This window comes from Epinephelus lanceolatus, chromosome 16 (genome assembly GCF_041903045.1).
Source record: "Epinephelus lanceolatus isolate andai-2023 chromosome 16, ASM4190304v1, whole genome shotgun sequence".
NCBI lineage: Eukaryota > Metazoa > Chordata > Actinopteri > Perciformes > Serranidae > Epinephelus > Epinephelus lanceolatus.
Window position 1 is genome coordinate 17,860,294 of NC_135749.1, and position 23,471 is coordinate 17,883,764.

Below are 23,471 nucleotides of genomic sequence, written 5' to 3' on the forward strand. Positions count from 1 at the left end.
CGGTATTTTCTACCATGAAAAGTCACCAATAAAAGCTTTTAAACCAAAATCTTCACAACAGGATATGTTCCAGTAGAATTATGATCTGAAATAGAAATTAACAAAATCGGCAATCAAGATTACATGTATCCCTGACGTTAGCATGTGGTTTCATGTAGCAATGTAGGTTATGTAATGGAAACACTTGCAGTAGCTTGCCTGGAGCACATAATGTTGTTCAGCCCTCTGCTTCTTGTTTGGCCAACATAAAACAGTTACTGAGTATGGAAATATTAATGCTATCGACACATTCCAATTCAAACCATTTTTATTAACATATTCATAAGGCATTCATGAGGTATTCTTACAAAGAAATAGAACTTCATTGCTACCTACACAGTGCAAGGCAGTTGCTATGCAGCAGTAGCCTCTTTTCTTTTTAAAAAACAAAACAAAATGGATTTCATTATATGGCTATTTATTTATATTGATTTGTATGTTGCCATTTATTGTACGACCACTGAAAAACTGTCAAGCATCAATAGGATGACTCTGAAAACTGCAGCAGATTTTTTTCCCCAGAAATATGCACTCCTTAATCCAATCCCCCGTAGTTAGCTTAGCTCACCTCAGACATCCAAGTTGACCTAAAATGTATACACATTGTAGCAGTTTCTTTGCTACCTAGTTGCCTAGCTAGCTAATGAGGTTTGTTAGCAGATTCTATGGTTATGAGGCTACAGGAAGTGATACTGAACTGTGTAAAGAAATTATATGACAGAAAATAAGGAAAAGCATAAAAAGTCCCCTTTAAGACATAATTAAAATTCATACAAATAAATGAATTGAAATCTGAAAAGGTACATTATAGTACATTATTTATATTTTCTTAAAAAGAAATACACACTGTTGATTTTATAGGTAATTTAACAAAATATATATCAGAGTAAGATAGTTCATAATGTATCACACAGCATCCCCCAACCGAATCATAATGATGAAGTAAACTGTAAAATGTTAACATACCATACAAACAATAAGACTATTGTGAAAAATCGCCCAGACCTCATCTTGTCAAATGTGTGTGTGAATAAATAGGTTGTGCTGCCAGATCCTTTCCATTGTGCTGATGTCAAAGCTCTTGTGGTTGGTATTGGTGACCTTTTAGATAACAGGTGTCACGTATGAAGGTCTGTCAGGTCGAGCTATCTATTGTTACACATGTGAGTGACTCACAGAGGCGGGTGAGGGTACGGGTGCATGCGCTTATCATAATGGTTTCTTGGACATGTCGTCTTTTACTAGAGGTCGGGAGGTCATGGGAGAAAAGAGGGGAAAAACTGAAAGCTCTGAAATCAGTCTCAGATTTCATCTCGGCCATGGAACACAATCAGGCACAGACACAAGACTTGTTTTTAAAAGAGGCTCAGTGAAAAAAGGAAACATGTCAGGCATGAGAGAAGTCACAGGGTCTCGTGACTATTTGGTATTGACCTTTTATGCATCACTCTACTATAAAAGAGTCGTGTCCATAATAATGCATTAATTGCCTTTTAGAGAGCAATATTGCTACTGATAGTTCGTGTTGATGTGTACTGAGAAAAATGGAAAGGAAACATGAAATAAATGTGTAATTAAAAAAAGCAAATGGACTAAATAAAACCTCCTGACTCTGTGCATCATTGCTAACAAGGAATTTCTCAAACAGTGGAAGCACTTGGACTGAAATGGTTAATGGAAGGCCAGTCCTTGCACCTCGCAGTGCTGGTACACAAAGACTCGGGATAAAGAGGCTTTGACAGATATTCATATTCACATAGACACATCATATCCTTAAGGGGACAACAATACATGCATTTGACAAGATGGAAAATGATCAAGGTGTTCCTTATGAGAAACATATAGGCTCTCCTCTATTCAGTCATCATTCATCTCTGTAATTTCCATTCAAATGAAAGAACAGGATCATATTTGTAATGCTAATCCCGAGGATGTCTGTCTCAGTGCAGCATGTGTATGTGCGGCAGGTAGAATGTGTTGTTCTGTATTCCGCACACACATTCAATCAGGGCGAGGGCTTTGTGGATTCTAATCTCACACTTTGTGATCTCCAGATATCCGGGAGGAGAGGTTTGTGCACTGGAATGTGAGGCAAGTGTTTGTCTCGATGTGACGAGAGGTTCGGCAGGAGATTTACATTTTTCTATTAGTGGAGAAAACAGTGGGACGTGACTCCGCAGAATATGATTAACAGATGCTTGGTCTCGACTGTGGTTTGGAAGACTTGTGTTAAAAAAAAAAAAAAAAAGAAGAGGAGGCTCATTTTCTTTGCTGTGTAGATTTTGCAGCAGAGTGTTACACAAGCAAGAGGTCACTGATTCTTTTCAGGGAAAGGGAATCAAAGCTTTCAGATCTAGACTCAGAAGAGAAGATATTTACATTTGTGGATGTAAAACCATAGTGTTGATAAAACAATGATTACACGTGAATTGCGTGCTCCCGTGCATAAAAGGCAAAGAAGAAATTTAACATCTAGATACAAAATGATGCAAAAAACACAACCTGAAACTTCAGTTTTTGGGTTCATTTCTCCAAAAGAGGCAGTTCATTGTCACCGTGCCACCACAAGTGTGTTAAAAAAATGCTGACAGACTGTGTCCCATCCTCGTGTGACGTTGTCAGCCGACTGTCCACCGCTTATCAATCCACATCCACATCCAGGTTAATCTCTGTACTCAGGTTGAGGTAGAAGAAGGCGTAGACACACAGGACGAAGAACAGGATTGCTGCGATGACCAGGAATGCATCCTGAGAAGGAGAAAAAACAGAAGGTTTTAAGACTCTGTGTTCGTCTGTTAAACTATTTATAAATCTATCTGCCTCCTCCCTTGTCTGTCTTAACACACAGGAGCGGCTCCACTTTGTTTGCATGGTTTTGTAATTATTGTGCTTATCTGTTAGTGTTTTTATGTCTATATTTGCCAAGTCCCTATTGTCTTTCTTTTCATCTAAATTCCCCGCATTCCTAATGCGCTTTTTACCAGTCTGACTTTGTGTCTAAGAGCATGTTGTTTATTAGCTTGTTTTGAAAAGTTAAAACTAAATATTAAATATTTAAACTGTCATTTGTGAGTGCGCTTTTAAAGACAAATGTAATTATAGGACTGTCAATCATCACGCTTTCATTTAAGCCATTAAAGCGAAAATCTGGTTTAATATGAAGATGTAAACTGTTCAAATAAAAGCAAGCCTGGCCCACACTGCTGCAGGTAAATAGGAAAACATTGTGTTAAGCATTTTCTTACATTAGAGCTGATCACATTATATGTTTCTGTGTCATGGGTTAGATGACTGCTGTAATTGTAATTCTTGAAATGCGGCATTGAGACTTCAATCAATCCTTAAATCCTAATATTTTATACCATCACTATACACAGAGTAAAATTTGTGTATTGTACATAATACACGAAAAAAGCGTGCAGAGAAGTGACAGCCATGTTTGTTTCGTTTTAAGAGGTTGACAATTTCATATATGTCAGTCGCCTGATATTTGACAGAACCGTTGACTCGTTTCACTCCGTTCCCACTGTCAGACTGACTTTGCATCCACTCTAACCAATTTCGGAAAGGGGCGAGGGGATGTGATCTCCCATAACCAATCACTGGAGACGAACGTATCCACCTGAATCTATAGCCATTTTAAGTTGACAGTGATGCGTAGCCATGCCAACCTACTTGTTTGCCCAGGGTTTAAGAGTGGAACGGAGTGAAGTAAAAACAAACTACGATGTTGGGCAATTTTTAAAATACTAACAACTTAGTGGAGCCTAAATGGCAGCTTCTATCTTATCTATCCACCTTATTTTCAAACACGGAAGTAAATAGTGATCAACTTCCGTTTTTTTGTGCGTGACTTCCAGTCAGCCGCTTTCCCTCATGCTTTCCCTTACCGGAGCTAACGGTGCAAGCTAATTTTTTTTTCATTTTTCAGTTGTTTATGTTAGTCAATCAGTTAGTTAGTTAGTTAGTTAGTCTGTGTATTTTGTATAGATAACTGTGCCCACGTTTCCGTTATAATGGAAATTTATTCCCTCTAAACGCGAATAAATCGCACGTCAATCATAAACTATGAACCAAAAAACAGTCTATCCCGAGTGAGACAAACTGCTTGATCCCCGTCTCCAGTGTACCAGCAGAGAACCTGCAGAACCGAATCAGCAAAAAAACAGACCGGGCTACACAGCCTCTCTACATGAGCAGCTGAAGCTGCGGCTCGCACCCTCGACACACAGACACACAGACGGTGCTTCTGCATGCCAGCCACACGTGTGCGCAACTGTGAGAAATAAATATGTGAGGTGTACGCTGCGTTCCTATCTTTTTTTTCCCTTTTCTTTCTTTCTTTCTTTCTTTCTTTCTGTCAGTGACATACACTCCTAACACAGGACGGGTTGTTTTAATTGACTGAGTTGATGCGCGGATCGGCTCTGATAGCACCTGAATCAGCATGTACGCATCAACCATCCAGCTGTTACAACATGATTGAGCTAGCAAAGCAGTTTTGTGTTGCTATGTGTAGTATTATTCAGTTTTGGGAAATCACAATGTCTAGAAAGCATCAGTGGCTGCAGCTGACAGGGACAGCTAACACTAGCAGCAAAGCTAACATCAGGATCGTCATCTGTTAAAAGCCTCCCGTTGTCGGATACGACATGAGACTACTCCAGTTAGCTCAATCATGTTGTAACTAAGACATCCGCTGGCGAAAATATTCTTTCACGGGCCACTTTGTGAGTTTAGTGAGTTATTACAGACACAGCTAAGGGCTACCAGCTAACGGTTAGCCCAGCTAATCTACGATAACCATGTTATTAATTACACACAGAGAAAATACTAATGCTTATTCAGTCATTGTGTTTATAGACTTTACAAACATCAGATTAGTCTAAACGGTGATAAAGTGATGTGAAAAATGTGATATATACATATATATAGCTAAACTCAGCAAGGTAAACAACAAGGCGATTCCCATTTACACAGTGGTAAGAGTGCTGGACCGGAAGTGTCGCACAAAAAAACAGAAGCTGGCTGTGTTCTGTTTTGCCTCCGTGTTTCCGTGAAAAATAAGGTGGATAGTACTCACTATTGTTGTTATTACTCCTCATTGGTTTCAGAGCATTGAATGAAGGACTTTAGTTCGAACCAAAAATTAAAAAAAAAACAAACAAACAAACAAACAACATATCAAAAACCAACAAGACAAAGATAACAGTTCCCGAAAAGGAGTAGATAGAAGTAAAACTTATGTGTCCCTGCCCCTTTCTTACATTTCTTCTTTTAACTCATGTTATTTCAACAAATTACCAAATTTATTTACAAGTAATATACAACTGTCCCCAGTCTATTTACCACCCAATTAAATAAATAATAAACCCAGTTTATTAAAGTACCACCCAGTGTTACAAAATAAATATGCACTCCCCTAACAACTTTTCCTCTTCTATGTATCTGCCAAAAATATCTTTTTTGTACAGTTTTTTTAAATTGATTTATAATTATGCTCCACAAGTCCACTCCATACACGGAAATACAGACTCTTCTTATTTGTACGAACATATATATATATTTTTAAATTAAATTCTCCTCTAAAATTATAACCCCCTCCCTGCATTGCTTCATAACCACTTGAAAACAGCTTGACAATGGAGTTATGGCTGAAATAGATGGGGCACAAACATGGCGGAGCAGGGTTTTTAACCTGCTGCACAGACTCTGTCTTTGCAGCATGTGGTTGCTGCCAGCATCACTGTGTTTTATCAAGTGATATTGCAGTTGGTTATGCAGGGTTTGGAAGTGTAGGCTATCGTTTTACCAACAGGATCGATTTGATTGATGTATCTTAATGTGAAATGAACAAGAACACACAACGTTGCTCTGATGCTTCACATTGCCTCTGGAACAATGAGGTTTACTTTTTTTTTTCAATCATTTTTAAACAGATTGTATTTGTTTTCACACAGTTCTGTGCAGCTTCAGTTGATTATAATGGATGCACTGTGCTGCAGGTATGCTGCAGCAGACAGTCGCACCACATCCGTGTCCCATGTATTTTGGTTGTTAGTCCCACCCATGGCACCGATTAACACAGCAGGAACCCACACTGCCCTCATCACTCATTTTTTATTTTAACTGAGAAACTGCTGTTTCATGTCATGGTGCCAGACAAATCAGGCAACCCAAACTTAGTGGAGTGGGCACATTTAAAGGTCTGGACCCAGGCATTGTCGGTGTTTCCTTAAAAATCCATCCACACTGAAGAACAGTTGTTTGAAAGTTTGGTTACAGCCATGGAAAACACCAACCTACTGCTGAAGGCTAAAAAAGACAAACAGATGTGTTTTCAAATTTGCCTGTGTGCATTTTAAAATGGTTTCAGATTCTTTAAAAGTAAACCAGGTCCCCACAGTAAGTGTTCTAACTCTGATGACACAAACACTCTCATCTGCTTTGAGAGACTCACAGTTGGAAATAGTTACCTTATAAAAGTAAAGTTAAAGTTAAATTACGTAATATATAACAGCATAAATGTCATATTTCATCAAGCTAACGCAAAAGCACAACATGATGTTAGTTATGGTGCATGAGAAAGCTGCAGTAGCTCCCCTACACACACTGTGCCAGGGCTAATGTTAGGTTCAGGTGCCAGCTTTGGGACATTTTTTCCAAAAACAATAAAAAAATGGAGAAACTATTTATTTGGGGTTTGTACAGTTTAGTTTGAGGAAAGTGTGACAGCACATCGCATAGCTCTGAAAAATGAATCATTGATTTGTTTCAGGTTTTCTCTTGATGCAAAGAGATTAAGTGGAAACACATTGTGGAGTAAAACTGGAGCCAAGGACCAAAAAAAAAAAAAACGTACAGTATAACATTTCAGAAACCGAGCATTGAGTGACCACAGTATTATAATCTATTCTATCTGCAATCAGTCTCCACTGTTCCCCTGCCATTTGTACAGAGAAGTTTAACTTTCTTTCTTCAACAAAATGGCCTAATTTTTGGGGGGGATTTTTTTTTCTATTGGTTAATTGTCAAACAAATTGAGGCTTTCCAGAGGAGTGGCATTCAACTTGAAAATGGGAATTTGGAGCGCTTGTTCATTATGTGGCGCTCACACGATTACAATCTTCATCAGCTGGAGTTTCATTAGGGCCACTCAGAGTATTGAACAATGCCAGTTATTCTTTATCAAGAGAACTCATTAGCAGCAAACTTTCTAATCAACACTGGAGAGCTTGGAGGGCTTTAAAAGGGTGCGGAGTACAGTCTGATTGGGGGTTATTCAAAAAGAAATATTTGATTTGAACATGGAAATTAGTTGTTGCATGCAAACTGGGCCACGACAACAAAGGTGACATGACAAGTAAATTCAAAACCACATGACTGAAGTCCAACACAATTTCTTTGACAGATATGTATAATGTTATTCTTCTAATTATGGACTCAATAAGACACTTGGAAAAAAATCTACCTGAATCATGAAAAACTAAATCCCATTGTGCCATTTATTCATGACAATGACAAACAGGAAGGCAGCAAACAAGACAGATTAAAAAAATAAATAAATAAATGAACAGAAGCAAACAAAAAAATCTGAATTACATTTTAAGAAAACATCAGTTTAGTAATTGCCATAAGTAGCACGCTCACACAGAGAGAGCTGCAAATTCAACCCACTGGCCAAACTGCAGAGAGGGATGACAGAATGAAAAACAAGAGCGAGAACGAGAGAGAAAACAAGTGAGAGATAAGGCTTGGTGCAAACGAGGGGTGGTGGGGGGCTAATAATAATTCCTCTCTGACGAAGGGGTGTGGGGGGTGAAAATTAAAAGGCGTCACGGCATCCACAGCTATCTGTGTACATGTTGTAGTGCCTAGTCATCAGCGGCATTGGTCTTCATTAGCCTCAGCCCACATTTATCTCCATCCCGGCAGCCTCCAAACAGCTTTAAGTCCTTGCTTAATTGGAAAACTTTTAAATTTCATGCACTTTAGTTTCATATATTAACCGCCAGGCTCCCACTGCTTGATTTACTTTTCTATTTTGCCTAGGCCTCGGAGAAAAGAGAACTGTTATCAAATCACGGGGGCTTGATTGTTTTCCGCTTTTTCTTGTGTTCTCTCGCAGCTTTGAAAAACATGACAAAGGGAGGCGTTTGTAATTCTGCCGACAATATCGCAAAGAAAATGTTGAGCTTGTGACGCAGGTAAGCATTTCGCTAAATTGCCGCTGAAACAAAAGCACCAACGAAATCGCAATCCAGGTTTCTCTTTCCTTCCTCTGCCTCAGGTTTCAGAGAGAAAGAGAACAGCTGGTTATAGTGACTTGTCTATGAAAACAAGCTGGAAGGGTTTTTGGTGAAAACACTTGAGTTGTAGGAAGCACCTGCACTTGATTGAGATCATTGTTTTCGAGGAGAGTGGCCCACTGTGTTGACTCTTGCCTTGTCTCACAAACACATTTATGCGCGCCCACTCACATATCCACACATACTCAGACACAAACACACAGCCTCTCTGCCCACATTCTGATGGAGACCCCTGGATGGGGCCCAAGCATCATCATCTTCATCATGTGGCTCTCTCAGCACCGGCGGCAGCTGCAGCACACTCGGCATGCTGGGAGCTGGGTCCCTGTCACCCTGGCGACAAGCCACAGCTCAGCAGACATCCCCTCATCTGGTCCGCCTTTTATTCTCCTCCTGGGTTTGTTTGTGTGCGCAAGTGTGTGCATGTGCATGTGTGTGTGTGTCAGTCTGTATGTGCCTACGTGCTAAGCAAGAGAGATTCGGTGTGTCTGTGGCTGTATGTGGGTGGCAGATAGACACGAGCTACAAACAACTGTTGGTGCATTTGGGCTGCGGTTGGTAAGCAGGTCTCATCTGTACAAGTCGCAGCGACAGATAACCAGCCATTAGGTTGTATTTATGACTTGTTAAATGAAAGTTGCTGATGATTTTAGTTTTTATTGGTGGCTTGATGGCTGTAAAAGGTGACTTAACATACTTGTAAACAGAAATCAGCAAATACATCTATCCTTCATACTTTCACACTCATTTATTTGATATCCTAATGATTATTTTTCAATATCAGTTCATTAATCTATTGATTTTTTTCCAGATAAATTATTATGGCTACGTCAGAAAATAGTGGAAAATGCCTATCACCATTTTCCCAGAGCGAAAGGTTAAAAAACTGGTTGTTTTATATCACCAATGGTCAAAAAGTCAACTCAATACGATTACTTGGTTTCAATTTTCTTACATTCAACTGATCAAATATTTGACAAATCATTACAGCACTAGTGTTTCATATCATATCATTAGCTGCTATCACACTCCTACAATAAAAGAACTAACATAATGTATGAAAAAAAAAAATAGCTACATGCCGTAACCTACATCCACTTTTTGCTGGCTGATTATGTTATCTGAAACAAACGTGCCTTTTACATACACCCCTTTTTTAAATACAACCCTTCCCTTTCCGCATGCTTTAAGGATGCTTAAAGAGCAGAAAAGGTCTTATTACCACTATCACAACTCACAGAGTATTTTCACAAAGCTTACTGTAAATTAAATGCCATAAAAGGCCATAAAATCTACAAATTCCCCTGTGCTATCTGTCAACGCTCCAAACCAACTAAAAAGAGTGAATAAGCCTCATAAAGCTAATGGCCAGAACAGATAACAGATCCAGTCTGCCTCAACGAGAGTCTGAAGCAGATGCTACAGTTTGGCAGTTTTCAGCGCAGCATCCCTCACAGTTTATACTGATACTTTTTGACTGGAGAGTTTATTAGCAATGATGACACTGCTAAATAATTACTGTAGTGGTTTATCAGAAATGCTCCTTCCAAACTAGGGATGTCAATGGTTATCCGTTAGGAGTATTTTTGACCCGTTATGCATGCATGTTAGGTTAATTTTGCTATTCTTCAGTTTGCTGCAAGTGGCTGGCTAGTGGTGCCACTAACTCACCGTCCAGACCCAACAGCATTGCTATGGAAACAGTGTGCCCACCCTCCAGTCTCCCCCCAGCCACAAACCCCCTTTAGCAATTTTAACTATATTAACAATGTTAGCACTGTTAGATGTGTCAGCAAGGCTCAAAATGAAGCCGTTTACTTACTGAGGCTACCTGGGGGGAGACCAGAGGGTGACCACTATGTTCCCGCTAGTAGACCCCAGAGGGTGCGCAGTGGACACATGTTAATGCAGCTAGCAGGCTGTCAGTAAGCAAAGCCAACCAAAAGTCAAGACATTTACGTCCCCAGACATTAAAAATTCACCACCTCTAAGTGGATCGTGCTGAAATGTGGCGCTAAAGCTCACTGAGTCAGTGGAGCACTATTTTTTTTTTATGCCATCTTGCAATTTTCTGTCTTCAAAATTAACTGCTTAGTAAATGAGCTAGTTATCGCAAGCAAAACCAGCCTAAACTAAATCTCTATTCCAGACCAAACTAGCAGCTTCATGACACAAGTCATATTTGTAAGAACCCATGTTTATCTCCATCTCGCAAAAACTGAATTGTACAAATTGGGTGAAATTACAAAAGACAAAAAAATATGCAACATTAAAAAAATAACATTCTTTACAGTCAACATTCACACAACATACATTCACAAATGACAGCTGGTAGTTACCCAGAGTCATTATCTGTAGCCTCCATCCTCCGCCAATTCCAGAAGCAATTTTTTCCCCAACTTTTAGGCTCAGCAGTTACTGTAAATAAGACCGAGGGAAAACAGTGCAGGACTGAACAGAAGGCTAGTGTGCCAATTAGACAAGGCAGCAGGCTTGTTTCCTGTGCTGCAAGCTAGTGTGCTGGAGCTACTTCGAAGGCGCTTCCTCTTCTCTGGGCAAACTGACGACTTCCTGCCAGTTTCTTCATCTCTGCTATCGTGACCCCATGCAATCCAGGGTTTAAATGAGCGGGACAGAAAATATGTCCATGCTTGCATTCAGGCAGTAACAAGGTACTTCTGTAAACACACCGTGACGACACGTGTGATTAAGAACACACACAGATACAACAAGTGGCTGGTTTACGCCACTTCTGAGGTCAGTGTTTCATGCAGCCCGACAACTGATCGCTGTTGTGGGAACAGACGTTCTCCCTCTCCCTCTCTCACTTTTTCTCTCTGAGTCTCTCCATCCTTTTCTCTGCCAACTTACCCAGACTGCCCTGCTACTAGGACAGCCCCAAGGCAGCCTGCCCTGGCAGCTGCCAGATTCTCTGTGCCCACATGTCTGCTGGTCCTTCTGAGATGCCAGCTGCATCTGAGACCAGCATCTCAACCAGGGACGTTGTGAGAGAGGGAGAAAGAGAAGAGACTTAATGCGCATAGCAACATGTCTACAAAAACTGCAGCCAAATCATTGCTGTCAACCAAAGGTTCAGAGACAAAGAGGGGGGTTTTCTACTGTCGCCACAGAGAGTGTAAAAATCACAACTTTATATAACGCTAAAAGGACTCGATGGGAAAGCAAGCGTGACCAAATATCCATTACATTTGGGCTGAATTTCAATCAAACTCGGGGCCAAAGGGTCTAAGTCAGTTTAATATCCTCGTCCCAGAGGTATTTTTAATCCGACCTCTGAAAATTCCCCTCATCTTGGGCGTGAAAAACCTGAATTATTCATAAGCAATATCAATATTTCAAGATATGGACTAATCTAATTGGATTAAAGACGTGCTTAATGAGGCCTTGCGTGTCTAAGAGATGCATATTTTAAAACCTGACCATTTCACCCAGTGTTTAATCCTCACTATGATTTTGTTCATCTCTGTGTACTACGTGCCAACTGAGGCTTAATGAGGAAGTGAAGCCTTTTGGCTTTTGATTTACTGTAAACACAACCAATTCTCAACGCCACGAAGGGAAAATCAACAGAAAAAAAGAAAATGTATCTGAATTATGTTTGAAAATGATTTTTATTTTTAACAGCTATAAAAAAAAAAACACTTGAGGACCTGATTTCATGTGATGGTATCTGCAATTTCAAAGAGGATTTAAGAACCTATGACGGTAGATTCACAAGCTATTTCCCTGGCATGGGCTTACTCTATATGAGGAGACCTTGAAATAGTAAAAGTGTTTATTGGTAAGCCAGCTGAATACGGAAAAGCATAAACAGCAGTGGCACATTTGCTAGAGTGATAAACGTGGAGTCATCCATCTTTGCCTGCCCAACAGCTCCTAATCGCTGCAGTGTGACAAAGCAACAGAGAGAGACACACTTTTCTATCCTAGCAACACCCTCACCTCCCTTTACTTCCACTTCACCTACCTCCATCTTATCACCTTCTTATTCCTTCTTGCTCTTTATATTTCCCACTTCTCACTCACCGTCTCTCTTCCAGTGCTTCTTCACCATTAAAAGAATAAGGAAACCCTTGATTTTCAATCCTTCTAGGAATTCACTGTGTGTTAAAAAGCTGCCTTCTTCTTTTTTTGTAGACATGACAGAGTATTGTAAACTTTATTCTATGGAGGACTCTCCCATTCTTTCCTTTTCCAAACAATGGTTTTCAATACTAGAGCGGATCTTTAAAGGCTAGGCAGGGGGCCACATCACATTATTTCAGGTGGATATATATTATTTTCCCCAAAGACATACTGTAGGTTGTAAGAGAGCTAAGAGTCTGGGATATGAAAAGTGATCTAGTGAGACGCACTCTCAAACAGGCAGCCAGACACACAAACGGAAAGATGGTTGGCAGACGGAAAGACAAGGAAAAAAATCACAGATGAGCCAAGACAGACAGGCAAGCAGAGATAGTTGAAGACATGTAGATACAGACTTCAGAAGTCATACAGAGAAAGTATTTCCTACCCTGAATCCAGAGGAATTCTTCTTTGCTTCAGCTTTCAGTCGTGTGAGCTTCAAGGCTGTCTTTGTCTTTTTGTAGTCCTGCTTACCTGAAAGAGAGAAAACAAGGCACGCAAATAAATGACTGGAAATTTGTCTCGTTATTTCATTCGCTGTTGCCGGGCAAGCACAGACGCCAGAAGGTTGTTGCAAGAAACAGTCCCTAATCACGCTTCCTGGGAAGTTGTCATTTTTAAACTTCAGTTTTTGTAAAGATTAAATACACGAGGTATAAAGAGTTTTTTGGTGAGTTTATCTCTATGTCTCTATGTTATGCTAAGCTAAGCTAACTGAACCACCACCTGGCTGTAGCAACACATCTAACAAATATTAGAGCAGTGTTAATCTCCTCAAACGCCATGTGTTTTTCCCACAATGTTAAAATATTCTTGCAAGATCTGCTGCAGTCCCACATGGTGTCAGGTATCAGACACGTTAACACTTAAAGACCTTTTTAAGATCACACTGAGCCAAATGTAAGACTGATTTTTAGGTTCAGTGGTGGATTTTTTTAATATCAGAAATGTGGAATTTAATGCAGCAGAGCTTGACTCAATTTGATAAAAAAGATATTAAAAAATAGATAAATCAATTGAGACCTCACAAATTCAAATTTAACTTGACTATTAATTGACTTTTAAGGCCTAATACTTATATAATATAAAACACCATTTTCAGAGTTTTTAAACAGACACTCTGTTCCACAGCCAACCATTAATAGATATAATGACACAAGTGAGAAAAATAAAACTAAATATAGCATTGAAATTTCACAGTAACTACAATTAAAGAAACCTTTACACGTTGCGTTTTGCACATGCATCAAAAATTCATCGCATCTTTCCTTGCCCGAGCTGCACACAGTTCACCTGTGCTTGCTCGACTTCCCACGGGCTCAGCTCTCAAGGGTGAGTGTTGTGGGCAAACCGGCCACCTGGCAAAGCATGTGTGTTTGTGTGAGTGTGTGCAAGCGTGCTTCACATGAGGCAGAGCCGGCTGTCTTGGTCTAATTAGAAACAACACACTGCAGGAAAAGGAACTTTGCTAACAATAGGGTGGAAAGGCAACAGCTTGCTGAACAGTGTGTGTGTGTGTGTGTGTGTGTGTGTGTGTGTGTGTATGTATGTGCTCGAGTGCTTCTATCTTTGTGAGAACCAGTTTATGAGCTAGAATTGTGGACATATTAACAAGTCCTAAAAGATGTTGTTTTAAAGGAAAATTACTACTAGTTATATTTTGAATTAGGATTCGGTTAAAGCTAGGTTGAGAGTTGAGGTTAAGAATGACGTTCAGATGGTCAACATTTAATTTATGAGCTGGGGAATCCATGGATGGTCCTCACAAAGAGAGAGGTACAACAGAGGAATATGTGTGTGTGAGATGGAGCCCAAGCCCCCGGGTCAGCTTCAAGGTTTTCTCGGTTGGTGATGTGACACACACGGGCCACTTGGTGTTTTTACCCCCAGCCAATTAAGCCTCATTTACATGGAAAGAGGGAACAAGAGAAGGAGGAAGGAGAGGGAGGAAAGCGACCATATCCATCTGGAAATGTTGTGGGAAAGAGAAGAGTGAAAATGAGCTGTTTTGTAATTTCTGAAAACAAACAGAGCTCCATACAACTAAGTATCATGTCTCTTGGGGAGCAGAGGTACTCTTCTTCAGGGAACAGCCATGGAGGAGAGAGGAGATGACCATTAGCATGGCGTTAAGCAGCTGCACTGTCTCAACACACACACACACACTTTGTCTATTTCAACCTTCTCACCCCCGCCTACTTCTTTTTCAGGGATCTTGCAGTCAATTCCTCTCTCCTCTCTCCCGGTCGTAGACTCCTCCTAAACCTCCCCCTGACTCAGTGGACGGCTAATAGAAATGGGGAGCATGTTGCCAGAAGCAGACAGTGAGCTTGTGGGAATTCATTAGGAGGGCCACTGGATGTCTCCTCCACTTGTCAGAAAGAGGAGAGGGGGAAATTTGATTGGAGGGCACCTCAGGTTGCTCACCATTCACAGAAATTGTGCAGGGATTTTTCAGACTGCAAATGGCTGGGTGTGATAATGCAAGGCTAGTGGAAGCTACATCAAGTGCTACAAATACCATATAAAAAGGAAAAAATACAGAAAGTGAGAAAGATTGTGAAATGTGTAAAACATGCAGAGGACTGCTGAATCCACTGGTCAAAAAAATCCATTGAAATTAATTGAATTCATAGTTTTTTATGCTTGAGTGACTGGGCCTTTATGCTTTTAAACATCAACATTTACCAGTCAGCCCCAATGCTATCTCAAAGGTCAGCTCGGAAACGATCAGGGAATTATTTACCTGATTGGCTACACTGAGCTATAATGAGGCACCTTCATACAGGTGCTGCCGTCAACTCTCCGTCTCTCCTCCACTGCACACCCCACCTGCTGCCAAACACCACACACCATAAACAACAGCAAAATGTCGTATGAGACAGTTTATTATGTTATTTACCGAAGTTACGAGCACTTGTTTCATTTCATCTTATTGTAAAAGTGCATTTTGTTGTCAGCTATGGCGCATGGTGTTTCACCACCCAGCTCAGAAGAGAGACGGGCTGAGCAGGAGCAGCCACGAGAACCACACTCACCACACCTCAACAAAGTGTAACAAAAGCCCTGCAAGCAAAAGGCCAGTAAGAATAATTTCTTGATGTGGACTACCCCACCCAAAAGATGTACAGATGACAAAAACAAACACACAACGGAATACAGTTTGCTCAGGGAGGCTAACTTGGGCAAGGCTGTACTGAAGCAACAAAAACTTAGAAATACTCCCTTGACAAGGCCAAAAAGATTAAGGAGAAGGTTTATTATTTTGAAAACAAAATCTTTAAAGTCCTTGAAGTGTGTACTGTGTGGCTGTATTATCTGGGAAAATAGAAGTCTAGGATCATGACTCAGTATCAGCAGATACTTACAATTTAATGACTGGGATCAGGGGCAAAAACTGGATTGAGACATCATCACATTTACCTACCCAGAATATCTGGGAGATGGCATTCCCCAAATACCGTAACAATAATCAAATGTGCAAACCACATTACCCTGGGGGAAAACTGTGGAAATCCATGATCTCTGTTGTGCAACCAGTCCTGTACGCAGTAAAGAAAAAATGTTGCACACTTTGATTTAAAATTGAAGCCCACAACATGAACAATCTGTACTTTCTGTTTTTAAAACTAGTTTGCTTTGTCTGCCTATGTGTGTCCTCAGGGTACCTTCTCTGCACCAAAATGCCCAAGGATACTCAAAGACAGAACAATATCAGAACTTAAGCGAGCTGGGGTTTAAATTTCAAAGGCAGGAGTTTTTTCCCAGCATTTACAACATCTCCCACAAACCGCTTCCAAAACACGCACCTGTGCCGTTTCTTTTTCATTTGTGGGGCTGAAATTGTTCTACATGAGTGAAATTGCGTTTATATGCAAAAATTCATCACAACCCTATACACCCATAACCATCTGCTAAGAATCAATACTTAATTGGAGCAAAAGCTGAATAATTACACCATGTTGGATTATGAATTGTTGATATGGAGGAAAAATGCCAGAGAATTACATCAGGCTGTGAAAGCTATTGTAATGTTGTTGTATTACAGTGGTGTGCTTCCTAAAGTCTCATGTTCCTTTCTCTTGTGGTTTGCATGGGTCTCTCTCTCACACACACACACACACACACACACACACACACACACACACACACACACACACACACACACACACACAGTCCTGATGATATTGCATTGGGCTTATGAGCACTCCTATTTGTCATTGCTGTTCCCCTTGCTGCACCGGCTCTGCAGACACTTTCTGTCACCAATTATCTACCTACACTGGGCGACACGCCGTCCTCCCATCCCTCCCCACTTCTGCCTGCCACACTGAAAAGGCATCACTGTCCTCCTGTACAGCCAACGACAATGCCATGTCTCAGAGGAACATTAGCCCTTGTAAGTCGGCCTAGAGTGCCTGCTGAGAGGCTTTCCTGAGTGTGCCTTTCATTGAAGTCATCACTGATTTCATGTCAAGAGGACAAGAGAAAAATGAAAGTGGCCTTCTCCCCCTCACCCACCCCCCTCACACCACTTACTGTACATTCCCTTAGATGTGTCTTTCATGGTTTTTCCTGGCTTGTTTGTCGTTGCTTTTACCTGTAAATGCTGTCTGATTAAGACTGGGGAGAAATTATTTTTATCTGGAGCTATTGTTCTGCTTAGCATAACGAGACAGGTAGGGGGTATTAGCTAAAATTAGTCACAACTGATTGAGCACTCAAGGGAAGGGGGGGGGGGGGGGGGTATGTGATTTGTGTGTCACACAAATTGGCCATTTAAGTGAAGCTAGAAGAGACGCAGACATCTAAGAGTGTCACCGTTTGTGTGAATGAAAAGTCTGTCTGTAGTAAAAAGGTAAAAACAAAAAACACTCTGACCATACCAGTAATGATACCTATGTCAACATGACAACCTATGCCAACTTGAACTTCAGCAGTGGACTACTCCAAAGTGGTGCAGAGTGAAATGACAACATGGTCGATAAATTGCTTACTGTTGCCAATCTTCTTTGGTCTGAGCTGTGTGAAATTGTGTCGCACCATGAAATATTTAGGAAACTTTAGGAAACAAATTTTTAACATAAAAACATCTGCATATACAAATTGAGATGCTGTCATTGTTCACAGATAAAATGGTGACACTTTAAAATCCAGTACACATAAATGTGAGTAGTTACTGAGGAATGTGTGAGGAAAAACATGATCATGAATAATTAATTAATATAAGTATATAAGTAATAAGTAATTAGTAATGTCAATAGACAGATATCTGTATATGTATGCAGAATTTGGAGGAAATGGTACAAGGTTTTTGTATTAAGCATTTAATAGTTCATATGGAGTGCCAAAGTACTGGGCACATTGGCTAAAATGCAATCCCTGAACCTATCAGCTATTATGCAACAATGGGTGCGGTTACATGATGGCTTCTCAGTCAGAATTAAATAAATCTGAATGAAATCATTCGGAATTAAAGTCTTTCCAGGTAGTTTACATGAGAAACATTCATTTCCAATGAGGGTTTACACGGGAGATCAGTTTAATCACCTTTTAATCACCTGTATTCAGGTCCGTGCAAGGTTTGGGGCAGGGAAGGTTTCTGATTGGATAGGGGGCGAGGCAGATGTTATGTGTTTACGTTTACTAGAAGAAAACACTGTAGTCCTCGCTCTGGATAACAAGATGCTTGACGACGCCGTTCTTAGTGCCTTTTTCGGGCTTGTTTTGCTTATATTCTTGAAACAGCAGTACGACAACAACCTTGTTCTGCTAATGCTTCATCTGTTGAGGAGGAGAAGGAGGTAGAAGGTCGAAGAAGGGAGATAGAAGACCGTGCTTTGGCAAATGGAAACCGGTGAGTGCAACGAGTCCGACTGTTCTATCTCAGCCCGTTGCTATGCGCGCTATATACGTCATCGCGCCAGAAGGGCAAGGAAACGAGCATGCGCAGAAAGACCGGAATGAACTTAAAGAGGAATGAGTGTATACAAGTGCAAGAAATTATTTCATTCAGAATTAGAAACGGAATATTCCAGCCCCTTACATCATATTGAATTTTCAAACGCATTGACCATTTTCATTCTGAATTACGTGTTTACAAGATCACTTTTAATAGGAATGAACTTTCATTCCGAATGAAAAGGGAATTAAACTGTCCATGTAAACGTACTCAATGATTTAGCTTATTTCTAATTTAGCTACCTTTATATGCAGATATCTGTTTATGGAGATTAGCAGAAATGTTGTTGGACCTGTTAAAGTTGCTAATCGAACTGTAACAATGACCGTCACACAGAAGAGGAAGTCTTGGCCCAGATATCTAGAGGCTGAACTGGATCTTCTGAGATATTAGCGGTTGCCCAGACTTTATTGTCATTAGTCAATAGCCGATGGATTACAAGAGTAGTTAATTCATTCAACATCCATCCATTTTGTAACCAAATCACTTCAAAATTTGGCTTAGTATATATAAGCTATATACAGTTGTTTTTGAAATGCTGTCTATTGATACAGTTTTAAAACTGTATCAAGATTAATTAGGTGAAATCTGGGGAACTGGACCACCTTTGTCTGATTTTGAGGAAAAACCCTGCATTAATGGGTTATATTATACAGATTCAAGCATCTGTTCACGCAATGTTAATATTCTGATGAGCCTGACATGCAGGAAACCATTTTTAACAGTGTCATGACAGAACCAAAGCTTTCCTCGTGCCAACCTATGATTCTGACTTGAACAATGCATCTATTTGTGCTAAAAAGGAAGTCATATCTTGCCCAATTTCAAGTAACCTCATGATACTTACTTTATACAGCTGGCTACTGCATTTAAATTTGAGTCATGCATCATGAGACAGCTGCATCATCATCTGAACTAAAAACCAGGAAATAAGGAGCTGGCCCACCAGAATCACATTTCAAAGACCCATGATAGAATGAACTGTTTGCCAAGTTGCTGCGTTCTTGTTTATATCTCTGTTGACGTTTCCATAATGTCAATTAACTGTGCTTATCCAAAAAGTTGCTTCTCAAAGCTGCATTACCAACCCAGAAAACTACATCCTGAAAAACACCTCTGGCAGTATTGGTCTAACATATGCAGTAAATTTAAAATTCTAAACAACATGAATCAACATTAGATTTCATCCCTAAATAAAAATCACTGAAAACATACAACCTTGACTTCTGTATGTCAAGTCTTTAATAATGCTGGCTTGAAAAATAAAAGTTACAGGAAGCTGTTTGTTTTTAATGTTTAAAAAGCTCATGAGTGTGTGAAGAGAAACACAAACATACCTGAGTGATTCAGTGTGTGTTTGTTTGTGTCTGTGGGGACTGGCTGTCTTGCATATGTACTACATGTAGAGTGATGGGGTGATTTGGACAGACAGACCACTGTCCAGTACTCTCTGAGAGCCCTGGGACGGGCAACACACTGACAGCGTGTCTGACAGTTCCTCATGCTTTGCTTTGCTTCTGTGTCTACGTGGCATGGCGGCCAAATAGTCAGTGACCACATGGTGCGGATCGCTGGCATCTGCCAGGATGCATGGTCGTGGAACTGGAGGGCTGATGTCAGACACATGGGAGATATTCATGTCTTGTACTTTGGCATCATGTGCAGCAAGGAGAGCGGAGGCAAACTATTTTAGACCTTTAGCTGCATTGAATAATAATAATAATAATAACAACAATGTGATAATAACAATGTGAGTAGTATGAGCAAATGAACTGTCAGAAACTCCCCTCTGTCTTACCAGTGCCCAGATCTCCCTGCTCATATCTCAGCTAAAATCTGGTGCGAACGCGTCGTCCAGTGGATTATCACTGGCTTTAGGGCTGTTGCTCACACTATAATTTGTACTTCCACATTTTTATATCCCCGCCACCACAGACACAAAGAGTATAGAAGTGGATTGAGAGACAAAGACATCCCAGTCTTTCTCAAACACAGACGAAAACTCAGATCAAACGGTAAAACACGGCAGCACTGAGCAAATACAAACCAAGATCCTGTTACTGTATTGCCTATTTCTAAAATGTCTTCAGAATCATATTTAAGTACCCTGTTTGGCTGTGATACAATAATTTGTGAACAGGAAGGGGGTTCTAATTGTTTCATGTTTCATTATAAAAATAAAGTGCGGCAGTGTTGATCAAATATGAACCAAAATGCTGTTACTGTGTTGCCTAAAATGTTTTCAGAAACACATTTTACCTTACTGTTTAACTATAATTTCAGATAATTTGTTAGCAGCTGACTGCCATGCTGTTTCCTGCAGTAAAATGGCCAAGCTCACGTTATGTCACTCACCAGTGGGGGCTTTTATTGGTCTGGTGCAGCACAGTGCGTTCTGGTAGTTGTAGGTTTTCTACCACTTGACCAGAGGCTAACTCCACAGCCCTTTTGCTTTGTTTTCTCTGGTCATATAGCACCAATTTCCAAAGTATGTGCATCTTTCTACTGCCTACTTGTATAAGACGACCATCTTTCCAGCAGTGAAATAATTCTTAAATTGAAAGAAGTACAACTTCATAAGTTTGACCTTCTTTACGACATGAAGTCGCACCCTCTTACACCAATAACTTCCGATTTACTGTAATTGATATCTTGGGTGAGTCTATGTGTGTAGAGAATTTGTTCTTGTTTGCTCAGCAGGCAAGAGCAATCATTACAAGAACAGAGTGACCACCAACACGATTTGCCCCTTCTGACAGCATCTTGGCACAGTCAATTACAACAGGCTTAATAATGGTATTTTAAGAGAACGTCAACAGCGGCCCCTTGATGGCCATTTGACATGACAAAAGCACTCCAGCCGAGATGATGGTACAGCTCAACACCTGGCCTGGACTACTGCTGATGCTCCATGAATAAGCCATTCTTTAAAAAAAAAAAAAAAAAAAAAAGGAAAAACAGTAGCAATTGAGGGGTTGGAAGGAAGTGGAGGAGGACAGAGCTGTTACATAGTTTTGAATTGATCAGACATGCTGAGAAAAAGAAACACTAATGGAAAGGAAAAAATGACAAAACAAGGTTTTCTGCACCGCTGGTAAGGGATGTGACAGTGGGAGATGAGCTTGTTATGTTGCTGGGTTTGATACAATAGCACACGTTAAGGGATATCTGCACGCTAAAAAGCCTTCTTCTGTCCCACTTTGAAAATATATAGGCAACAACTGTCACGCTGTTTCATGAGATCTCAGCTCTTTCAATTTCAATTTTAATTCAATTTCAATTTATTTATAAAACCCAGTATCACAAATCACAATTTACCTCAGGGGGCTTTACAGCATATGATATCCCTCTGTCCTTAGGACCTCACAGCGGATAAGTAAAACTCCCCAAAAAATAACTTAAACTCTGGAAAAGAAATGGTAGAAACTTCAGGAAGCGCAACTGAGGAAGGATACCTCTTCCAGAAGGGACAGATGTGCAATAAATGTCAAACAGATCAACATAATAAATTTGCAGTAATCCCAATGATAAAGTTATACAAAAAGAGACGGAGAGACAGAGACAGAGACAGATATGATAACACAGTAGAGTTAACAAGACAAAGACATTTCTCAACAGACTATCACATGCCTGAGAAACACAAAAGTTGTTATTCCTGCCAGAATGACGATGACTTCATGAAGAGGAAAGAACTCAAAAAGGTTACAAAAGGTACAAGAGACAAAATGGTTCATACACTAAAACATGCATCAACAGCAATAATTTAGCATAAGAGACCAAGTCACGAGTCCTGTTAGCTCAAAGTAACACCAGGAAATATTAAATCTGGAATAAACAGAGGATGTGAATCACCAGGGGCCAACAAACGACCATCCACTGGGAGGAAGGTGACCAGAACAATGCCACAGTAATCACAATCTTCAGGAGAGGAGGAGGAGGAGGGGGGGTCTGATTTACCCATCTGTCCACATCAACTTGCAAATTGACAAATTGCTGAAAAGTGATAAAACCAAAATATAAATTCTACGAAGACTAAGAACGCATGATGTTGTATTTTTTGCTGACATCTGATACGGCAATATTTTTTCCACTAATTTTGGTTAGCCTGCATTAGCTCTGAGGGCTAACTTGGCTTGTTTACTACATCACGTGAAAGTCACTGTTACCCTGAAGGGGTAGGTTACCTATAAAAACATGCAAGATTACTTTTTATGTGCCATTTACATTTTCAAACAAAACTGTAAATTTCATCCTACTTTAAGCAGGCTGGGGTGATGCTCTCCTTGAGACAATCCTGACAATAGCCACATCCAGAGCAAATATACCGAGTAATTAAAGTCGCACTACTTAAAGCTACTCTTAACTTTCTTGCATTTCACACAGCACTTACAAAAAATATGAACATCCACAACTCCTGCCTCCCTCTAAAGTCCCACCCCCCTCCTCCTGCAACTCCAACTCCCTCCAAAGGCCTACTCCCCCCTCCTCCATTACGTCCTCATTACGTCTATGATAGACGTAGGCATTGGCATTGTAACGTTAGATACACAGAAGAGGAGAGCGAGTGTAACGTTACAACCAAGACAGTCAAACGCAACCCCGGAGTTTTAAAACTCAACCGGAGTCAGTGATGACTGATGAGTTTTAGAATAAGGTTACAGTGCTAACGTCAGATAGTAGTGTTAACGTCACTAGTAAGTGGAAACGCACAAGGAAGATAACGTCAATGTTTCAGAGAATACGCTATAGTAGGTAAACGTTAGCCATTAGCAACTGGATGCTGTGTTGTCATATAACATCATATGTTATATTAGAAGTAAACTAAACATAACGTTACCTGTCCTGCACAGTCAAATGCAACCCCGGAGTTTTGAAACTTATCAGGGGTCAGTGATGACCGATGAGTTTTATAATATAACATAAACACTAACGTTAGATAGTACTGGTGACTGGCAACAAACAAGGAAGACAATACAGAGGCTCAGGCAACATTAGGCTACATTAGGCTAACGTTA

General features: G+C 40.3%; 1 protein-coding gene across 1 annotated transcript in view; it reads right to left on the reverse strand.

Moving 5' to 3' along the window:
• Positions 1–289: 289 nt before the first annotated feature.
• The window catches only part of triqk (triple QxxK/R motif containing), a 33,567-nt gene continuing 10,385 nt past the window's right edge, over positions 290–23,471 (reverse strand). The window contains exons 3-4 of the mRNA XM_033636351.2: positions 12,883–12,968; positions 290–2,787 (exon numbers count right to left, since the gene is read on the reverse strand). Of these exons, the coding sequence (XP_033492242.1) occupies positions 2,680–2,787; positions 12,883–12,968 (194 nt within the window). The 3' untranslated portion in view covers positions 290–2,679. The remainder of the gene's footprint in view (positions 2,788–12,882; positions 12,969–23,471) is intronic.